The sequence below is a fragment of the Protopterus annectens genome, chromosome 6.part0, assembly GCF_019279795.1.
Source record: "Protopterus annectens isolate FY-2018-M chromosome 6.part0, PAN1.0, whole genome shotgun sequence".
Classification (NCBI taxonomy): Eukaryota; Metazoa; Chordata; order Ceratodontiformes; family Protopteridae; genus Protopterus; species Protopterus annectens.
The window spans coordinates 1,944,145,561-1,944,163,914 of record NC_056737.1 but is presented as its reverse complement, the minus strand read 5'-3'; the positions used below and the strand labels follow the sequence as shown (position 1 = coordinate 1,944,163,914).

At 36.9% G+C, this 18,354-nt stretch overlaps 1 protein-coding gene across 2 annotated transcripts in view; it reads right to left on the bottom strand.

Moving 5' to 3' along the window:
- Positions 1-18,354, bottom strand: part of PDE1A (phosphodiesterase 1A) — a 2,023,853-nt gene that overhangs the window by 567,897 nt on the left and 1,437,602 nt on the right. For both annotated transcript variants that reach the window (XM_044075254.1, XM_044075255.1), the window contains exons 4-5: positions 10,215-10,397; positions 6,339-6,405 (exon numbers count right to left, since the gene is read on the bottom strand). In XM_044075254.1, coding sequence (XP_043931189.1) covers positions 6,339-6,405; positions 10,215-10,397 — 250 coding nt within the window. The remainder of the gene's footprint in view (positions 1-6,338; positions 6,406-10,214; positions 10,398-18,354) is intronic.

The window sequence follows — 18,354 nt, the reverse complement described above, 5'->3', positions numbered from 1 at the left end:
AAAACTGAAACAATGTATCCTTTCTTACCTTTATATTGTCTACGCCCTGTCTGCAGTTTCTGCCTGCTTCCTGTGTGAGCCACTAGTCCAGGTTTGTGGACTGCTAAGTGTCACACAGATGAAATAAGCAATGCTAAACATGACATTTATTGTGTTTCTCTGTTTTCCCTGATTGTGCTAAGATTCACACTGCACAAACACTGGTATAAAAAAGGGAATTATGAGAAAGGAAAAAAAGAAATATAAAAAAATCAACAATACTACAAAAAGTTTTGCTGGTACACATGATATATTTTCATGGAGGTTGGGATTTGAACTCTCACTCCAATGAACTTTCAAATTACAGTAAGGGTGTCTTATCCCTCTTTGCCACAGAAACAGCTTTGCAGCAGAGAATGAAAATTATTGTGCATACAACCAACTGCAACATCATCTGCTGTATTAACAAAACATATGGCACTTGTTTGTAAGTGTATTAATTTCAGATGTAGTGCAATGGGTGATCACACAACCATTTATGACTACAGATTGCAGAAATGCAGCGCTGTCTTATCTCTCTGTGTTTGTTGCTCATTCTTCTCTTATCTGACCAGTAATCTGAGACATGCAGTATGTAAGGAATTCTGTATAATTGTCCTTAAGATGTGTGAGGTTATTAAATGGTAATAATATAGTTGTCAAGAAATGAAGGGGAGGTTTGATATTACTGAATAGAAACTGTGAAATGTGTAATGTTTAATTACATTTAAAGCCTTGCTATAGTTACTCCTACACTGTGTAAGTCTAACCTGGCTGACACACCCACTGGAGGTAAGGGAGTCTGAATTGCTGCTGTGTTTTCCTTCTCCCTACCAGTAATCATTCACAGTTGCAATCCATTAGCAACACACACTGAGGGAGTGCCTGCATTATGTTTACATCGGCATACATGGAACCAAGTATTTGGGATTCAGCAATTCTAAAGAGCTCATACCTCATTTGCGTCTTCACTGTGCTCACAGCCATGAATCTACCCTATAAAAAGGGAACTGTGTAACTAGGGAATCGGAAGGTGAGGAGACATGCTTATGTGGATAACACAAAAGAAGATATTATCTTGGGATTTATCTGCATAGAAGACTACTGATCTATGATTGTATTTTTCAGCTATATACTGCATATGCTGAAATGTCACTAAGAAAAATCTGTTTATATATATTTATTTATATATATATATATATATATATATATATATATATATATATATATATATACATTAGCAAATGCTACTTTTATATATATGCATTTCTTAGGAGTATACTGATCACATAGGCATATTTGTCAGGGCATTTTACTTTCTCAGATGCACAGCCTTATTCACTGCCATCACAAGTGCAAATGTTACAACTGTTTTTCTCATTAGACTCTTTTATCAGTATTTCAGTGAAATGTAAATGTCCTGTATTGTCAATGACACAGGGGTGTTAGCCTTCTAGTATGGCCCATATACACCTCTGCGGGCGAGCTGGCCACAGGTAGAAGTGACTGGCAATTGCATAACATTGAATGTTCTGTGGTAAACGTGTCCACATATTTTTGAGACAGTTTATTTGATAGCACGTTTAGCAGTTTTCTGACAGTTTGTAGCAAAACATGTCAAGTTGTTTTGGGATGGGGAGCCAAGTTTCATTTCTGCAGTGGCACAAGCAAAATTTGCTACTGTTACTCTCCTTGTTTTGGATCCAACCTTGCTTTGTGTGTGATTGTAATATGGTACAACCACATAATTCCTTTTGTTATATTTGAATATCTTGTGTTATGTTTCTCCAGTGGATAATAGTGGACTATTACCTTTTATGTGCTATATCTAAGCAGGACTTTTACTTATCTGATACTTATGTGTATTATCCTTCTTTTGTGATTTATGCCACCTAGGACTATGGCACCTAGGGGTTCCAATCCCTACAACCCCCCCCCTTCAATGACCCTGAGAATTAAGTCATTTTGGAAGCATTTATGTGACATGGTGCCTTTCTGCTTGAGAGGGGACATGGGGATATGTCTGTCAGAATGCAAATTTGGCATCAAATAGTGGCTGATGTGAACACAGTAGGTGGCCAGAGCAGGACATTTGATCAGGTGCACCATAGCACCACTGACATGATTTCATTGGCTCAAACGACAGCAGCTCCAGTGAATCATGAACTGATGGCTATTGGGCGGGAGTGGCCTGCTACACAGCCATCACTGACACCAAACAAATAGTTCCTGTCCACTGTCAGGGATCCAAACAGCTTACTGGAAAATGTGCAACAGCATGTCATTGATGTTGGCGCTGCTGTTTCAGGGAGAACAAGCATGTCTCAGAAGGAGTTTCCAAGTAGGCTTACCTATTTCAATTGTTAAATACTTTTCCTGTATAGTAAAATATTGACAGCAATACTTAAGTTCTGTTTAACATTAATTTTTTTGAGGGCGGGGGAATAGTTGTAGACTGATACAGTTAAAAGCACATTCTGGTTGATTAGCCCTCAGATACTGGAAAAGTGGAGGGTGAGACCCTTGATCAGGGTAGTGTGGTTACTGTTGCTTCAGTGCCAGTTGACTCTGGCTGTAGCCAAAGTGTGGGCAAGTGGCCATGCAGGAGGGTTGTTAGGGGTGCTCAGAGGAGGCCTGCTGTCCATCCTGTACCTGATCCAGGTGTGTCTTCCTGTGTGACTTGACATATGTTTAGGGCTATCATGGAGGTGCAGGGCTATCATGGAGGTGCAAGCTTATTCCAACAGGTCCATCAGAGAAATGCTTAGGGTTGTAGATGTGGCACAGGCTGACAGGCGCGACTGCCTCCACTGTGTTGCCAATTCAATGGATCAGATGAATGGCACAGAATGGGCAGTGTCTGTGATGGAACAACTGCTGGGAGGGGTAGGCATCCACGCTGGTGTAGGTCAGCAACATCATCTGATGTTATCCTTCCTGGCCATTCCCAATCACTCTCCCATAGTGGCACTACTTCCACTGCTCTGTCAGTGGTTGAGTTGTCCACACCCAGATGTTATATGCCATGGGCTCATGATCTTGAGCATCCTTGTGAATAGAGCTCATCCAGCAGACATTAGTCATATCTAGGTAGCAGCAGTGCATCTGACCATTGGTGTGGACGTGCCAATGCAACTCCTGGCACAGCCAGTTCTAGTGGTAGGGTATGATAACCATGAATTTCCACCTCTACCATGCATAGCTCACACCTGTCCAACATACCAAGATGTAGAGCTAGCACAGAGCTTGGCTGTGTCTTGCAGACACTCGCACACCAATTTCACCTGGAGGGCCAATACAGACACACACGCACAACAGTTACATGGTTCAGCCATGAAGCTTAAAGCTCATTCTGTGTCAGTGGTAATTTATTACTTTATCCAAATGTCTGTCTGTTTCTCTTTCTTACTCACATGCACTCACTTATCTTTTGTATCAGCCTAGGATCCCTGCCTCCACCCAAACACACACACACACACACACACACACACACACACACACACACACACACACACACACACACACACACACACACACACACACACACACACACAGACACACCACACACACACACAATACCCTCTGCAAGTGATGATAAGTGTGCCATATCCTTGTTTTCTATCTTTTGGATTCAGGGATATACAAGCTTTGTGTCTGATGCTCAGGATGCATAGTTGATTTAGTGCTTAGTATATCTGTGTTTGTGATGTTGTTTTGTTAATTGTACTTTTGATATATTTTGGTCTTAGAAAGTTAGACAGCTGATAGAATCAAAACAGTTTTTGCATCAGTATTTTTAAGAATCTTCTGAGGGTTGTGAAGTCTGAAACTGAAATGTATCTCATTACTTTCTAACTTCTCTCTTTCATGATTTTCAGTACAAAACTTTGAGGCCAAACAGAGGACATTCAGTGACCATCAGTACTTTTGAGAGGTATGTATGTGAGAATCTTTGATGCCTCAAGCCTATTACTTGATAGAGGGGACATGTATTCACTTAAGTTTCTGCTGTTATATGTTAAAGTCATTGCTGTACAAATCACCTACCTTTTACTTACATTCCCAAGTAATAACATGCAAGGGTATGTCATTCATTTGTGTTATTACACACCTTTGTTTTAACACTCCAGGTTCATCTCTTACCGTGTAAATCCAGTAATTGCTACAGTTTTAGTTCAAGGCTGAGTCTGTCTGATGCTAGGAGTACACAGTCATTACATGGGTAGGTAAAGGCTGTGAGCATTGCCTGGCAATACTACATGTATGTGTGTAGGATGAAGGTTTTAGCTCTTTAAGTGGTGAGTGTTTTGAGAGTAGCCAGTGTGAGGGCATATGGAGCATGATGGTATCTGTCATCGTCTTAGCAGGGGATTTTTATCTAGCTGCCTCCCATTTGGTCTATTGATTCTTTCAGTTGTACACATGTAATGATCTAAATGGCATATGGACATTAACATATATTTGTGCATGTTTCACTATGATACTGAGTGTGAATGTTGCTAGCCTAATAATGTATATCTCTAGCTTCCTGCTAAGGCCATTCTGTCAGCACCTTGACCCATAACTGACTGTTCAGAAGGCATCACTCCCTGCCCACCATGTCATTGCTCTAATGGCCTGATTATTCTAATGTCCTAAACCTTGCTGATACAGGTAATTAGTCTGTCTTTGAAACAACACCCCTCTAGGCTGAATATTGCAAGCTCATAACTGAGAGATGCAATGCATTTGGATACACATCCAACAATGTATTTGGATACACCTCCAACTATGTAACAGCTTCTAATTTGAACCAATAAAAATCCACATCATCAGAAAATTAGTCAAAAAACTTAGGATCACTTCATTAGCAGCAGCCTACCTGTCATATGAATTTCTAAAGATAGCAGCAGATGCAATTGCATTCCCAGTCTCAATCCTAATTAATCAATCTGTCCAGGAAAACTATATACCACTAATCTGGAAAATATCTTCCATTATTCCCTTGCATAAATGTGGCAATAATACTGAACTCTCCAGTTATTGCTCCATTGCCATTCTTTCACCCCTCTCCAAAATTCTGGAAAAATGCATTCACATTCAGCTCTTGAACCACCTTTTCACTAACAATCTTCTTTCTCACACCCAACAGAGAATTTAGTGAAATTTTATCTACTAGCATTCTCTCTAGAATATTCCGGCTTTAATCTAGTCTTATACTTAGTGATCTGATGGGTCAGCTAGGAACATAATATCTGATGACACTAAGCTTTACATGTCATAATCATGTTAAATACATCATGTTGTTGATTCTTACACAGTTCCATTTTACAGAGTTTAAATGAGAGCCAGCTGTTAGATAACCACAGAAAATGTGTTGCAAAATCATAAATATTTATCAGGACAGAATTTTCAATTTGTGTATCAACATGCACGTGGAAATATCCACATAAGGCATGAAGCTATCTCACAGAAATAGACATGATACTACAGCCTCTACAGTGGTGGGAATCTTGAGTCTGGACACATTGCTTTGAACTCTGGAACAAGGAGGCAGGTGACTGTATTATTGTGAAGGTACAGACTACAAATCCTTCACAAATGGCATTTGATAATGAAATATAGTCTCACTTTCATATGTGCCAGTCACATGGCAGTATGAACTGAAGTTTAAAAATACTAAGTGTGAATAAAAATAATGGATTTTTTGTTCTGGAGATGAAACACAATTACTGTTAAGTAGCAGTGAAAAGCTACCTTTGTGCACTTTTGACAGTGAGGTTTGGAACACCTTATGCTTTTGTCACTGTCTATGAGAGCAGTGTGTGATAATGACCGTCACACATTCTACCCTAGTAGAGAATGTGGACAAATGACCAAAGAATGTAAGTGCTTAGCGGGGAAGTGTTCTGGAGGCATTAGTGCGCAGTATATTTTAGGAATTAGTGTGCACTGTATTTTAGGAGTATGCACACCTAAGCAGTTTAATGGCAGGAATCTGTGCAGCATGAAGTGAAACACTTCATACTACACATACAGCCGATATGGCCTCCGTTGTAAAGTCCCACTGACCACCATAATAGCTACTTATCAATGTTTTGAAATGATGTATAGTTGCAGTTAAGGTTATTGATATAATTTTCTTCAGTGTGGCATAATTACTCAAAGATTCCAACTGTATAAACGATATCTACAAATTTTAGTAATATGTTTTCTGTGTTCAAAAATACAACCAACAACTTTAAATGTCTAGTAAAAAGCTTTCATTTTTCACAAAACACATTAATGAGTCTAAGGTAATGCCACAATGGCTCCAGTTCATGCAATTAAGCTGCTTTCACCTTTAGAGATGCTATTACTCCAGGTGGATATGTCAAGCCAACCAAAGTAGAGGTTTTTCGATACATCCTAGAAGTACAAAGAAAAAATATATGTGTATGTTATTTGTAACATTACTATTCTAAGTTCAAAGTAAAATAAAATTTGAGAAAATCATCAGGATCTTCAACCTCTCAGAAAGTAATAAGTCACAGGTACAAGAAATGACCAGTGCTCTGCTGTTTACATAACATTTTTGTAGTGCATGAAATCTGAAAAAAAGATAAACTTGTTAAACACTTCTGTAGTCTGAGACCAAATCTTAACAGCGCTTTAGTGTTTAAAAGCAGCTTATTAGGAATACCTAAGCAGTGATAACATGGGGTCTTGTACAAGGGGCTAAAGCCAACCATGCCAGCTGGAAAAGAACAGGATCAGAAAGTAAAATAGATTTTAAAATCTATTAGAATTTCACTTGCCCCACTTATAAACATAGTTTGTTGGAGCAAAGTATCTAACATCATTTAAAGCTAATAGTTCTACAAAGGGGAACTTTGTTTCTGCCATCTGTCCATACCTCTCAAGTATTCCTGATTTTGCCTCATATTTTTGCTTTCCCTTGTTATTTATTTTATTTTATGGTAAATCACTGAAGATTATAGTCAGTCAATAATGTCTGACATTAGAGTTTCATCCTTGTTATTGTTCTGAGAATTCATGTTGAAGTAAAGTCTATTGTTCTGATAACTTTTAAGTGCATTAGAGTAATATTTAAAAATTGACCTTGGGTTTAGGTTTTAGTTCCCCAATATTATTTTTTTGCGCATAATTCTTAAGCAAAGGAGATATTTGGCAGTGTGGCCAAACACTCCCTGCACCTACACTTTCTCTTTCATTCCTTTTTTCTGTAACAGGTAGTACATTGAACAGACAACAATCCATATACTACAAAGGGTTACAATAGTGCCTCCAGTCATTACATTTTGTTATGTGTTCTCACTAAGGATACCAAGGTTCACCAACTGTGTTTCTCTACTGATGCCAATTTCTTGGCATCCACATATCAAACACATAATAAGCCGGTCATTATTCCAGACCTAATGACCATACAAAGCCACCCTGCCCACCTTACTAGTGCCTACTAACTCTATAACCCTACTCCTGCAACTTACTTTATAAAACACTAAATGTAACGCTACTACTATTCTGGCAAACTATGTCTTAGTGAGTGACTGTGTTTTGATAATCAGATTGCAAAAAGAAACTGGTTCCTTTGGTGATTATGTTTTTTTTTTTTTCACTGTTGTTTCAATATATTGATTTTCAACATGCCGTGTTTGATATTTTGTAACTCAATATTTCAGCATTTCAATAAAGCAATATAGACCTAAGACCTAGGTACATATATAATAACACTCTTTCATTTGCTCATCATATTTCCACCATAGTCAGGAAATTTTTTCTGAGGCCCATTTAATTTCCAAGAATAATTTAAAGGCACAAGGAAACTGTAAACTTTCCTATCAGATGTATTATCAAATGAAATACCATCTTTGGTATATACAAATGCAAACACGTCATTCAACTAGAAAAGCCAGATAGATTTCTAACCCAGGAAATTAAAGGTCCTAAATCCTTCAATTATTTGACTTGATATCTAATATTTTTATGTGTTGCTGTATCTCCCACCACCACACGCTGAACTAATGTTGGAGTACAAAGTTATCGTAACCATTTGTTTGTCCTGAACACCACTCTACCAAAATGTATTTTTTTTTACAATAAAGGAATGTTTTAGGAATATAAAAAATACTATTTTCCAAATATTAACATAAATGTGTTACTCTATGCCTGTCCAGCCACCCTTTAATTCCTTTAACTGATCCATTAATATTTGTTGCTTTCTGCTGGAATCATAATTTGTCTTCTTAAATTAAAAATGAGTGTGCATGTCATGTACATTTAAGTGCATTGCTTTTAACTTTAACTTAAAACACAGTATCCTGCTAGCTCTATTGGTGTAGAGGGATTAATGCAATGCTTTATTCTAGGCACTACCTCCATTTGCAGCATACCCAAAGTTTAATGTTATCTGCCCCTCTTTTCCTTTGGTAGAGTGGTCAGAAAAAGCTTTTTCTTGACATCCCACTTATCTTCTAAAGCTGCATTCACAACCTAGACAAAACTATTTAAGGAGTACAATATTTCATCTAGTCGTTCTAGTTTCTATCCACACCTCTCCCCGTTATTACACCCTGTCTTAGGCACAAGAGAATAGGAGGAGATCACCTGCTCTCCCACTGCTTTAAATTCTTACTAGTCAGCTGGATCAGAATGATATCTGTAAAGAAGGGAGTGTCCCAAACGTACTCAACTTAGATAAATGTAAATTATAATCTGAAAGATGATCTTCAACAATCATATTATCAGAGACACGGGCACAAAACTTTCTGAAAGGCAACTCTACAGAATATTGAAATGTCCGTACATACTTACTTCTTCCTAGAGCTGGGGATGTCTTGCATGAATGTGTCTCTGTAGACTCATTTTGAAAACTCCTCTGCAATTTGAGGACATTCAACTTTGGGAAAATTAATGTTAAGCATGATATTATCATAATGGTCTAAACTGGAGATAGCAAATATTTCACTAAAAGCATTTGCAATGCTTTCATTGCCTTTAACTATTGTTCTGTAGTAATATACCTGTGTTGGAATGTGATTTTGATTTTAGCTTATTTGCCTAATTACCAAAGTCTGCTCATATAAGCATATTGTAGCATGTTTCGGAAGACATTTTTTGTGATTTGTTCAAATTTGTCTTCTAGCTGCAGGATACTTTTTGTAGAGTTACCATAGCCTCTCCTTTTTATCATATAGTGTAACTAAGCTGGTATTCCACCAAAGTAGGCTGGGTCTTGCTCCAGGCCTAAACATATTAATTCTGACATGCTTATCAATAACCTTAGATAGGACACCCTGAAAATCATTCTGAGTCTCATTTATATTTGCAGTGTTCATGCTGTAAAACTAAAGTTTGATTTCTTGAGTGATTAACTCATAATTTACGTGATTTACATTATAAAATGTCTTGGTAGTGATGTACATAGGCTTTGCTCTTCAAAAAATGAAATAACAGTACAAATAGTCATGATACTGTAGCTTTTAACCTCGTGGTTTTATTTTTGGCTGATGTGCATCTTGTGACATGCTCGGTCGGGTACCTTATAGATCTTGTCGCTGTTGTCCTCAGGTCACTTTCATTTAGTCTTGGATAATCTCTCATTCCTCGTCTCAGAGTAGGGAAAGTAACACTGCTCTACTGCCAGATTTCATTAACACATTTCTTCATAATTCATTTAGGTTATATGTGGACAGCGGTAGAAGTGGCTCTGAAATTCTTTTCTTGGTCTGCTGCTGGCCAGTCTTTTCAATTCTCTTAGCAATGAAGATGCTAAATAATGTGCTATCTTAGCCATAATTCTCAATACTTTTTATCTGATGTAACTAAATGAGGCTGGCTATTATCTTATCTAAGGTACTTATAACAGGTCAGAACAACTAAATACCCCTTCCTCCTCCACTGACTAAAATAATTACCCATTGAAAACTCAGTCCTAACCATTCCAGTCAATTCCAGAGTATAAAGAACTCAAGCATAATATACAGTAGGTGGAAATGCAGACAGGAATACTAAGTATATAAGCCTTTGTTTGGCATTGGGTGTACAGGCATCGTTAGAGAAGACTAAATCTATTTCTGAACTGAACATGCACTCTTACTGTTCAACATATGCTAGTAAAATTTATTTTCAAAATGAAATAAATTTAATTTTAATTAATTCCTCTAGTGTGTGTCTTTTGTAAAATGTATTAATGTTATAATATGATTTCAGTTTACCTTTCAACAAAAATACCAGCTTGTACAGCATGTACAATACTCCGAAACCGAGGCTTCTCTTCGGGTCTCCTTTTTACCACTCCCATTTTTCTTGTAAAGGTTGATGCTAGCCAGTCGCGTACTTCTGATGGGACAGAATCTGACTGGATATCAGATAATTCATCTTCTGTGTCCAGCAACCGTCTAAAATAAAAGCAGCAAGAAACAAGATTAAGTTTAGAAGAATTCAACATCCCAGACAAACCATTTTCTTTTAAGTTTTAAGCATCTACTAATTATCAAATAATCTCATCTGACATTGCAAAATAAAGAAGGTAGATTAGTACATGTAATTTTTACTTGGTAGCATACACTGTAAACAAAGGCTAAAATATATATTTATTTCATAAATCTGATGTTTGGAGTACTTTGCAGATTTAAGAAAATGGCATTGAAATAACCTATGAAAATAAATGGTGAGTTCTTGGTTTCAGTAGTTAACACAAACTTAAAAAAGTCACGTTGTCTGACAGTTCATTTGACAGTGATGGGCACGTACTAAGAGTACCAGGAGACTCATAGTATTATATCAAAGCACCTAGGCATACACAGGGCCATTCCCATACTGCATTTAGAGCATTTAGGGTTACGGACCACTTGACCTGTACAAAAGCTGCACTTTCTCCACTTCATTAAACATATTTATTAAATCACAGCTTAAACAATGAACATGTTTGACTTTTTATTGTTTCTGCATGTCATACAGATTGAATAAATGAGCTGAATGTTGGAAAGTGTGTTTTATAGATGTTAAAAATATAGCAAAATATGTTTGAAACAATATTGATACTTAGGTCAATGTTTGACTTTGTTTTTCTAGATCTACTATAGATTATTAAACTACATTATTCATTGTGAGAAAGTAACAATGCCAAACAAATTAGTCGATTATATGTTACACGTATGTGGTCTGATTCTTACTGGGATATATACTGTGTATCAATGTCATTAATATATGTTCTTCATTCAATCTATAATGACAGTATGGAAAAGAGACTTACAGAATCTGATCACACAGAAATCATATACTTTATATGACTTCAACAACTTATTACTAAAGATATGACTTAACAGTGACCCATAATTATTGTCATTAAAATATTAAACATTCTCCATCAGATCCAGAAAACTAAAGTCAGAAGATTACTAATAAACATTTCTCTGAAGTTAGCATTATATGGGAGGGAGCATGCGAGAGCTAGTTCAGCACAACTCCAGTCCTTACACTTCTTAATATAACCATCTCCAAGTTCACTATTGCTATGAAAACCCATGCACAAAAATAAATAAACCTGTAGGATTTAAGTGCTCATGTGTCAACAGATGAAATAAAACCCACTCATACTCTTGAGAGGTTATTAGCACAGCATTATTCTACAGATAATACATAAATAAATAAATACATACATACATACATAACATCAGTTTTAGATATTTTGGTTTATGTCTCATTTCATATAATTGATATATTATTTAATAATATTTATATGTGGTAGGTTCTATATTTGCATATACTGTATGCAATATTATTAGGAAAGGCAGTATTTCAAAGAAAGGAATTCACGCATCTTCTTGTTTGTATATAGAATATAACATCAACACAGGTTTTTGGTTTTACAGACACTGGGCTGTGTACATTACAGAAAAAAATTACAATAGGGTCACATCTGCTAAGGTGCTATGCAATGTCAAATGTACTGCTTATGTGCCAACTACATTTCTATGCTTCTGTCCATACATCTGTAATACTAACCTTAGGCTAGCCTGTTTTTCTTCTCTACTGCATTATTTTTACACATTATGGGGCATCTCAGAGACACAGACACACACACACACACACACACACACACACACACACACACACACACACACACACACACTCATACACACATGCACAAGTGCACACACTACACAACACACAAAATACACACAAATACACACACACACACACGCGTGCACACACACAGACACACACACACACACACACACACACACACACACACACACACACACACACACACACACACACACACACACGCACTCATACACACATGCACAAGTGCACACACTATGCAACACACAAAATACACACAAATACTCACACACACACGTGCACACACACACACACACACACACACTCATACACATATGCACACACACGCGCGCACACACACACACACACACACACACACACACACACACACACACACACACACACTCATACACACATGCATGCACATGCACAAGTACACACACTACACAACACACAAAACGCACACACATACACAGACATGCACATACAGAACCGTTGCATATATAAATACTGATATAAGTACATTACACTGATGAAAAGTTGCTATGCCAGTAGAATACAAAAAAGTAGAAAAAAAAATCTACATTCCATTGTCCACAGGAGACATTAAAAGTAATGCTGGGAATGCAGGTGCATGAAGCATATATGCAGTACAGAGAAAGAGCAGATTACAGCCAAGGATATGTAACCGCCAGTGGTTATGTGTTATCAGAGCGTGTTCGTGAGTGCAGGCGATGAAGTCTAAGATAGAGTGGAAATGCAGTATGTATTACAGTTGGTGGATTACTGTATTTTCAATCACACTTTTTTATATCACTACAGCTGTCAGTTATTTAAGCCATCACTGTAAGTCCATTGTATAACCATCATCTGGGAAGCATTCAGAATGATTTTCCTTAAATGTATGTTCTTCCATTACACATGCCCAGTAGCACCAAAAGAGTGGGCATGAAATGGTTAGTTGACTGGGACCTTTACTTACAGCGTAACTAGAGATACAAACTTCTGCACAAGAGGCAGCGTAGTAATAGCTGGTAACAAAAAAAAGTGCATGTATGAGGTAAAAGAGAGAAGGTTAAATGTTAATGGCAGGGACAATGATTCTAGTGGAAGGAGGACAGGTCTTAGAGAAAGGAAGTCATGCAGGGTTTAGATCCAAGAAACTAAATAACAATATTTGAGAATGGAATTATTAAGGGGAGGACTAAATAATTTGAAGCATCAGATCGGAGCTAGGGAGACTATATGTTTATTGAATGCAGAGGTGACTGCTGGACTGGTACTAACATATCCAATGCAAGCACATTCAAGGGTGGTGATGAAGGGAGACAATTAGTCTGTTGTTGTCAGTACAGAAGACCATGGATGCTTAAATCATTAAATTTGAATTGTGATTATGATATTTATAAGATGGTTTATTTAGCAATGCTAAAGTATGCATTGTTTGGATAATAAAGAAAATAACTTTAAAAGACATGATAAGACAGCATGAAAAAGTCTTGTTTCATATTAATAAGGAAGGGAGGAAAGGATGGCAAAATTATTTTGTGGTATGAATATATTCTGATATAACACTGGAAAGTTGATGCACTTTTTTGTATATAACACATGCAAGTTGCTAGTTTGCAAAATAATTTATCCTGCTTTTTTCCAAGCATGCTACAGTGAATGGCATTGCATAAATAATGGTTTTAAACTTGGTGCTGTTAGGTAAGGGTGTATTGGAGCAATTGAACCCAGTGTGAATTTGTTGAAGGCAGTTTGCTACCTTCTACATTTGTACAATTGTATGAGTAACCTAATATAAAAGGAAAGACTTGGGACAGATTGTGGACACATATAATGGAAGACATTTTGCAAGACGAAGTAAAGGAGGCAATTGTTTATTCATATAAAGATGTCATTAAACATCAATGTTTCCTAGATCATTTAGAAGCAGGTTCTCTACCTGACAGCCTCATAGAAGCTGAGACAAGATTAAGTGCTAGGCAGTCGGTGACTGATTTAAGAAATGTTATGGAGATAGTGAAGGGATCTGTGAAGAGAGCTGCTGCTACTAGCCTTGTTTTAGTTTCCAAGTTATAGAGAGAGGCATGACCAGACAAGTACATATAGTGTGGCATTGTTCTGTTGGGTACTGGCACGTCTATAATTTGTGTGATGAGTCATTATAATGAGGACTTTACCTGTTATTTAACGTGTATCCCCAGATGGAAACTGATATAGAAGGAAAGGGAAAATAGTGGAATATTTTAACAGCTTTAAGTATCTTTGAGGGATGGTTCAGGAAAATGGAAGTCTGAATGAGGTAGTCAAAGTTAGAATCAGAAGGGCTGCAGCCAACTGCCACAGAATAACATGGGTGATGTATCCCAAAAGAATGAAAAAGAAGCTGAAAAGCAAGTTTAAAAAAAAAACAGTGATCTATCCAGTACTTCTTTATGGTGCAAAAACCTGGGCAGTGAAGGAAGAACAGTTGAGGAATCTAGAGGTGACTGAAATTAAGTGCCTGAGAGAGATAACAGGATGGCCGCTGTGGGACAGCAAAGAAATGATGGCATCAGAGTAGAAGTCAAAGTAACTCCAACTGGAGACAACACTACCACAATTACATTAAGGTGGTATGGAAATATGTAGGAAAGCAGAAAACAATTTGTTCAGTAAGATTTGGGATATACTGGAAGAAGGCAAGAGGAAATGAGGATGTCCAGCAAAGACATGGATGGATTATGTGAGAGAAGCCATGCAACCATCAGGCTTGACTGTTGAAGAAGGCAGGAAAGTGGCACTGAATTGAGAGGGCTGGCAACAGTTGACATGACACTCCAATCCTATGTAAAAAATAGGAATAAGGGGGTTGATGATGATGATGAGCCTTTTGTGCCCTTCCTTAGACAATAGGGTGGACGGAACATCTCATTTTATTGAATTTTAATAAAATGGTGCCTTCATAGTGCTGAGCTCACTGTTTTCTAACCCTGTTACTCAATCCTCACTTCATGATGCCTGCATCTCCTCTCTTCTCTCGATGAACAACTCAGTTCATCATGCTTATCCTCTGGGCCAGCCTCCTTCTATTCAAAATAAACAGCTTGAAATTGGTATCAGTCCAGGCATGACTGCCTGGTTTAAAAACTTACTGACAATTCAGGCTTAAAATAGAATCCTCCCAATCAGAATCTGTACTTATTTCTAAATGTGTACCACAAGGATCCATTTTTGCCCGTCCTCTTCTCCATATTCATCATCAAACTTCCTTGTGACCTTCTCCACCTCCCACTTAACCTCTATGCCAATGACATGCTAATTAACTAATCAGGTCACTCTCACACCAACATTCAATACCTGCTCCAGTCAGACTTATATGAGCTCCAAAAATGGCTCATAAACCATAACATTCTTCTCATCTCCACCAAGATCAAAACTATGTTTTTTGGAACTCCACAGAAAATTCACCAAACATTTAACTCTTTAACTAACTTTGACTTATACAACCATTCCATAGAAACAATCACCACCTTCAAATACCTAGGACTATGGCTTAATCACTTATTAAACTTCGATTTCCACATAGACAAAATGAGATATAAATTAAACTCCCTCCTCTTCTTGGCCAAAAAGATTTTCTCTTTTGTAACTCAACCAGCCAGAGCAGTCAATGGCAAAGGAGTTCTCCTTTCTCAACTTTTATATGGGCCTGAATTTTTGCTTCTGCCTCCAAGAAAAAACATTGCCACACTCCACACTATCTCTAACAGCATCTGTTGATTCATTACAAACTCACCCCCATGTGAGACTCAGTTTACAACTGTAGAAAAACAATTGGCTACCCATAAAACAAAGGTCATACTTACTTTTTGGATTACAAGTCTACAAACTACTCCAACTCCACACATTTACTTCCCTTGCAGCTAAACTTCATGAAAAAAAAACTCCTCATACAACCCGAGACTACTCGCAAGCCACACCAACTCTCATTACCCCTAGAATCAAACTCCACAGGACTGCATATGCTTTCTCCTGTCAGGCAACTATTCTTTGGCAAGCTCTCCCCATCAACATTAAGGAAATCAACACTCATTGAAAATTCAGAAAGCAACTCAAAAAACACTTCTTCATCCAAGCCATATGCTTCTGTTTCAAAACAGGACATCGCCTTTTTGAGTCTCGTTTCCTCTCTCAAGATTTACTGAAGATCGACCTACTTTAGAAACCACTGCACATATTGTACATTACAATCTGCTTGTTCAGTACAATGTATATAAATATGTTTTTCTATGTAAATAGTCTCAACTACTTTGTTATTGCTTACATTTCTGTATTTTTTGTTTATGAATTTGTTTTGTTTTTCACCCAGGCTGATCCTGAAATTGGTTAATATTGATCAGTGTACTACACCGGTAAACAAATGCAGGTAAAATAAATAAAAATAAAATACTCTAAAATGCTCACCTTTCACCTATCACTCAAGCTTAAACAGGCACGCTAGACCAGCTATAGCAGTGTAGAGGAATTCAAGGGTAAGGTAGTCATTTCCCAAACGTCTCTTGTTTACAAAATGCATAGCATGTTGAATGAATGAACAATTCATGAAAAAAATAAAGTGTATGGATACTTCAGTTTAAAGATCAGTTTCTCATGAATTGCAAATGGACACTGTTTCCTCTTACACAAGATACAGTCTGACGGTGTTGCTCACAAAATGCTTATTGATCGTGGACCAAATTCCCTATTAATGAATACTGTAATGTAATAAATGTCAGTGTCATAACTAGGGCAGAATGGAGAGAATGGCTTCCCTGCGTGCAAGCCATCAAGGGACATGATATGAATAGTACTGACAGTCACATACATAGCTGTGATTGATATCATGGCTTCTTAAATTAATGTATTTGCTTATAGTGTGTGTGTGTGTGTGTGTGTGTGTGTGTGTGTGTGTGTGTGTGTGTGTGTGTGTGTGTGTGTGTGTGTGTGTGTGTGTGTGTGTGTGATTGTAACTATAGCAAAAGGATCTAAAGTTAATGAAAGGGGGTGTAGATTTTTTGGGGGTGGGAGGGGAAGAACTATTATCTGAAGATTGCCCACAGTATCAAATCAAGCGAACTGGCTGTAACACTGGATAATGTATTTTTCATCTAGTATTTCATTTTTTTTGTTTTTCTCTTTTTTACTTTATATCTACTGCATTTGACTTCACATAAATAGTTTAGCAAAGTAAGTATTTTTGTGCTAAACAGCACTATTCATCCTCAGTTTACTATCTACTTTGTCTGTTTAGCAAACTTGTTGTGATCAAACATCAAACAATTTATGTTCAGGCAATTGTTCATTTCCCATTCAAGTTATGAAACAAAAGAGGATCTCTAGAATTAGTTCACTTGGAGAGTTAAAATAATGAATAAATAACAGTATATTTTAACAGAACACAAACTAATAATCAATGCATATGAAGTAGCTTATAAAATTTCACAGTAATTCACATGTAAATTATCTTGTTGGTCAGTATGCTTGCAATGAGCTAGCTATATCATTCCATTCAGCAAGTATCCAGATAATCAAAATGTAGGTACAGTTAAGGGAAAAAAGTATGCAAATATATTGTTACTTTTGTTCCGCTTATTGTATTAAATATTTATATCTCTGAACTCCATAAGATAGTGTTGCTTTGAAGCATGCTGCAGGTATTACAGTCATTCTTTAATTTACACCTTTTTACTTAACAGAAAACATGCATTGGGAAAGGAATAAGCCACTCTAGTTGATTGTTTTTCTTCAGAACTGAAAACTCTGAAATAAAAAAAGAAACCCCCTCCATTTTATTTTTCTTTAAGATTAAAGTTTTGGTATTTCCACAAACGCATGTAAGACTTAGCTCAAGAAATTAGATCCTGGAAATATGAATACTTCTCATACCAATTATTCATTGTTTCACATGTTCACAGCTCTTAGTGACAATAAGCAAAATTGTAAAAATTTCACAGAAAGATAACATCACATTTTAGGTAACAACAGTTTTTGTACATTTCACTTTTCAGTACTAAAGATGTGATGACATTTTGCTAAAGTACTAACAGTGCTTTCATGAGCATAAAATATTGGTGGTATTTTATTTTATTTTACAAGTAATTTAACTGGACGTAAAGCTCCTTTCCTGGCATGTCCAGTTACAGGTACAATAAATACAAATAAGTAAATCTGCATGTGAAGTTACAACAACAACAACAAACAAACAAACACATAAATAAATAAATACATAAAAATTATGCAGCAATCCATATGTCCACATAA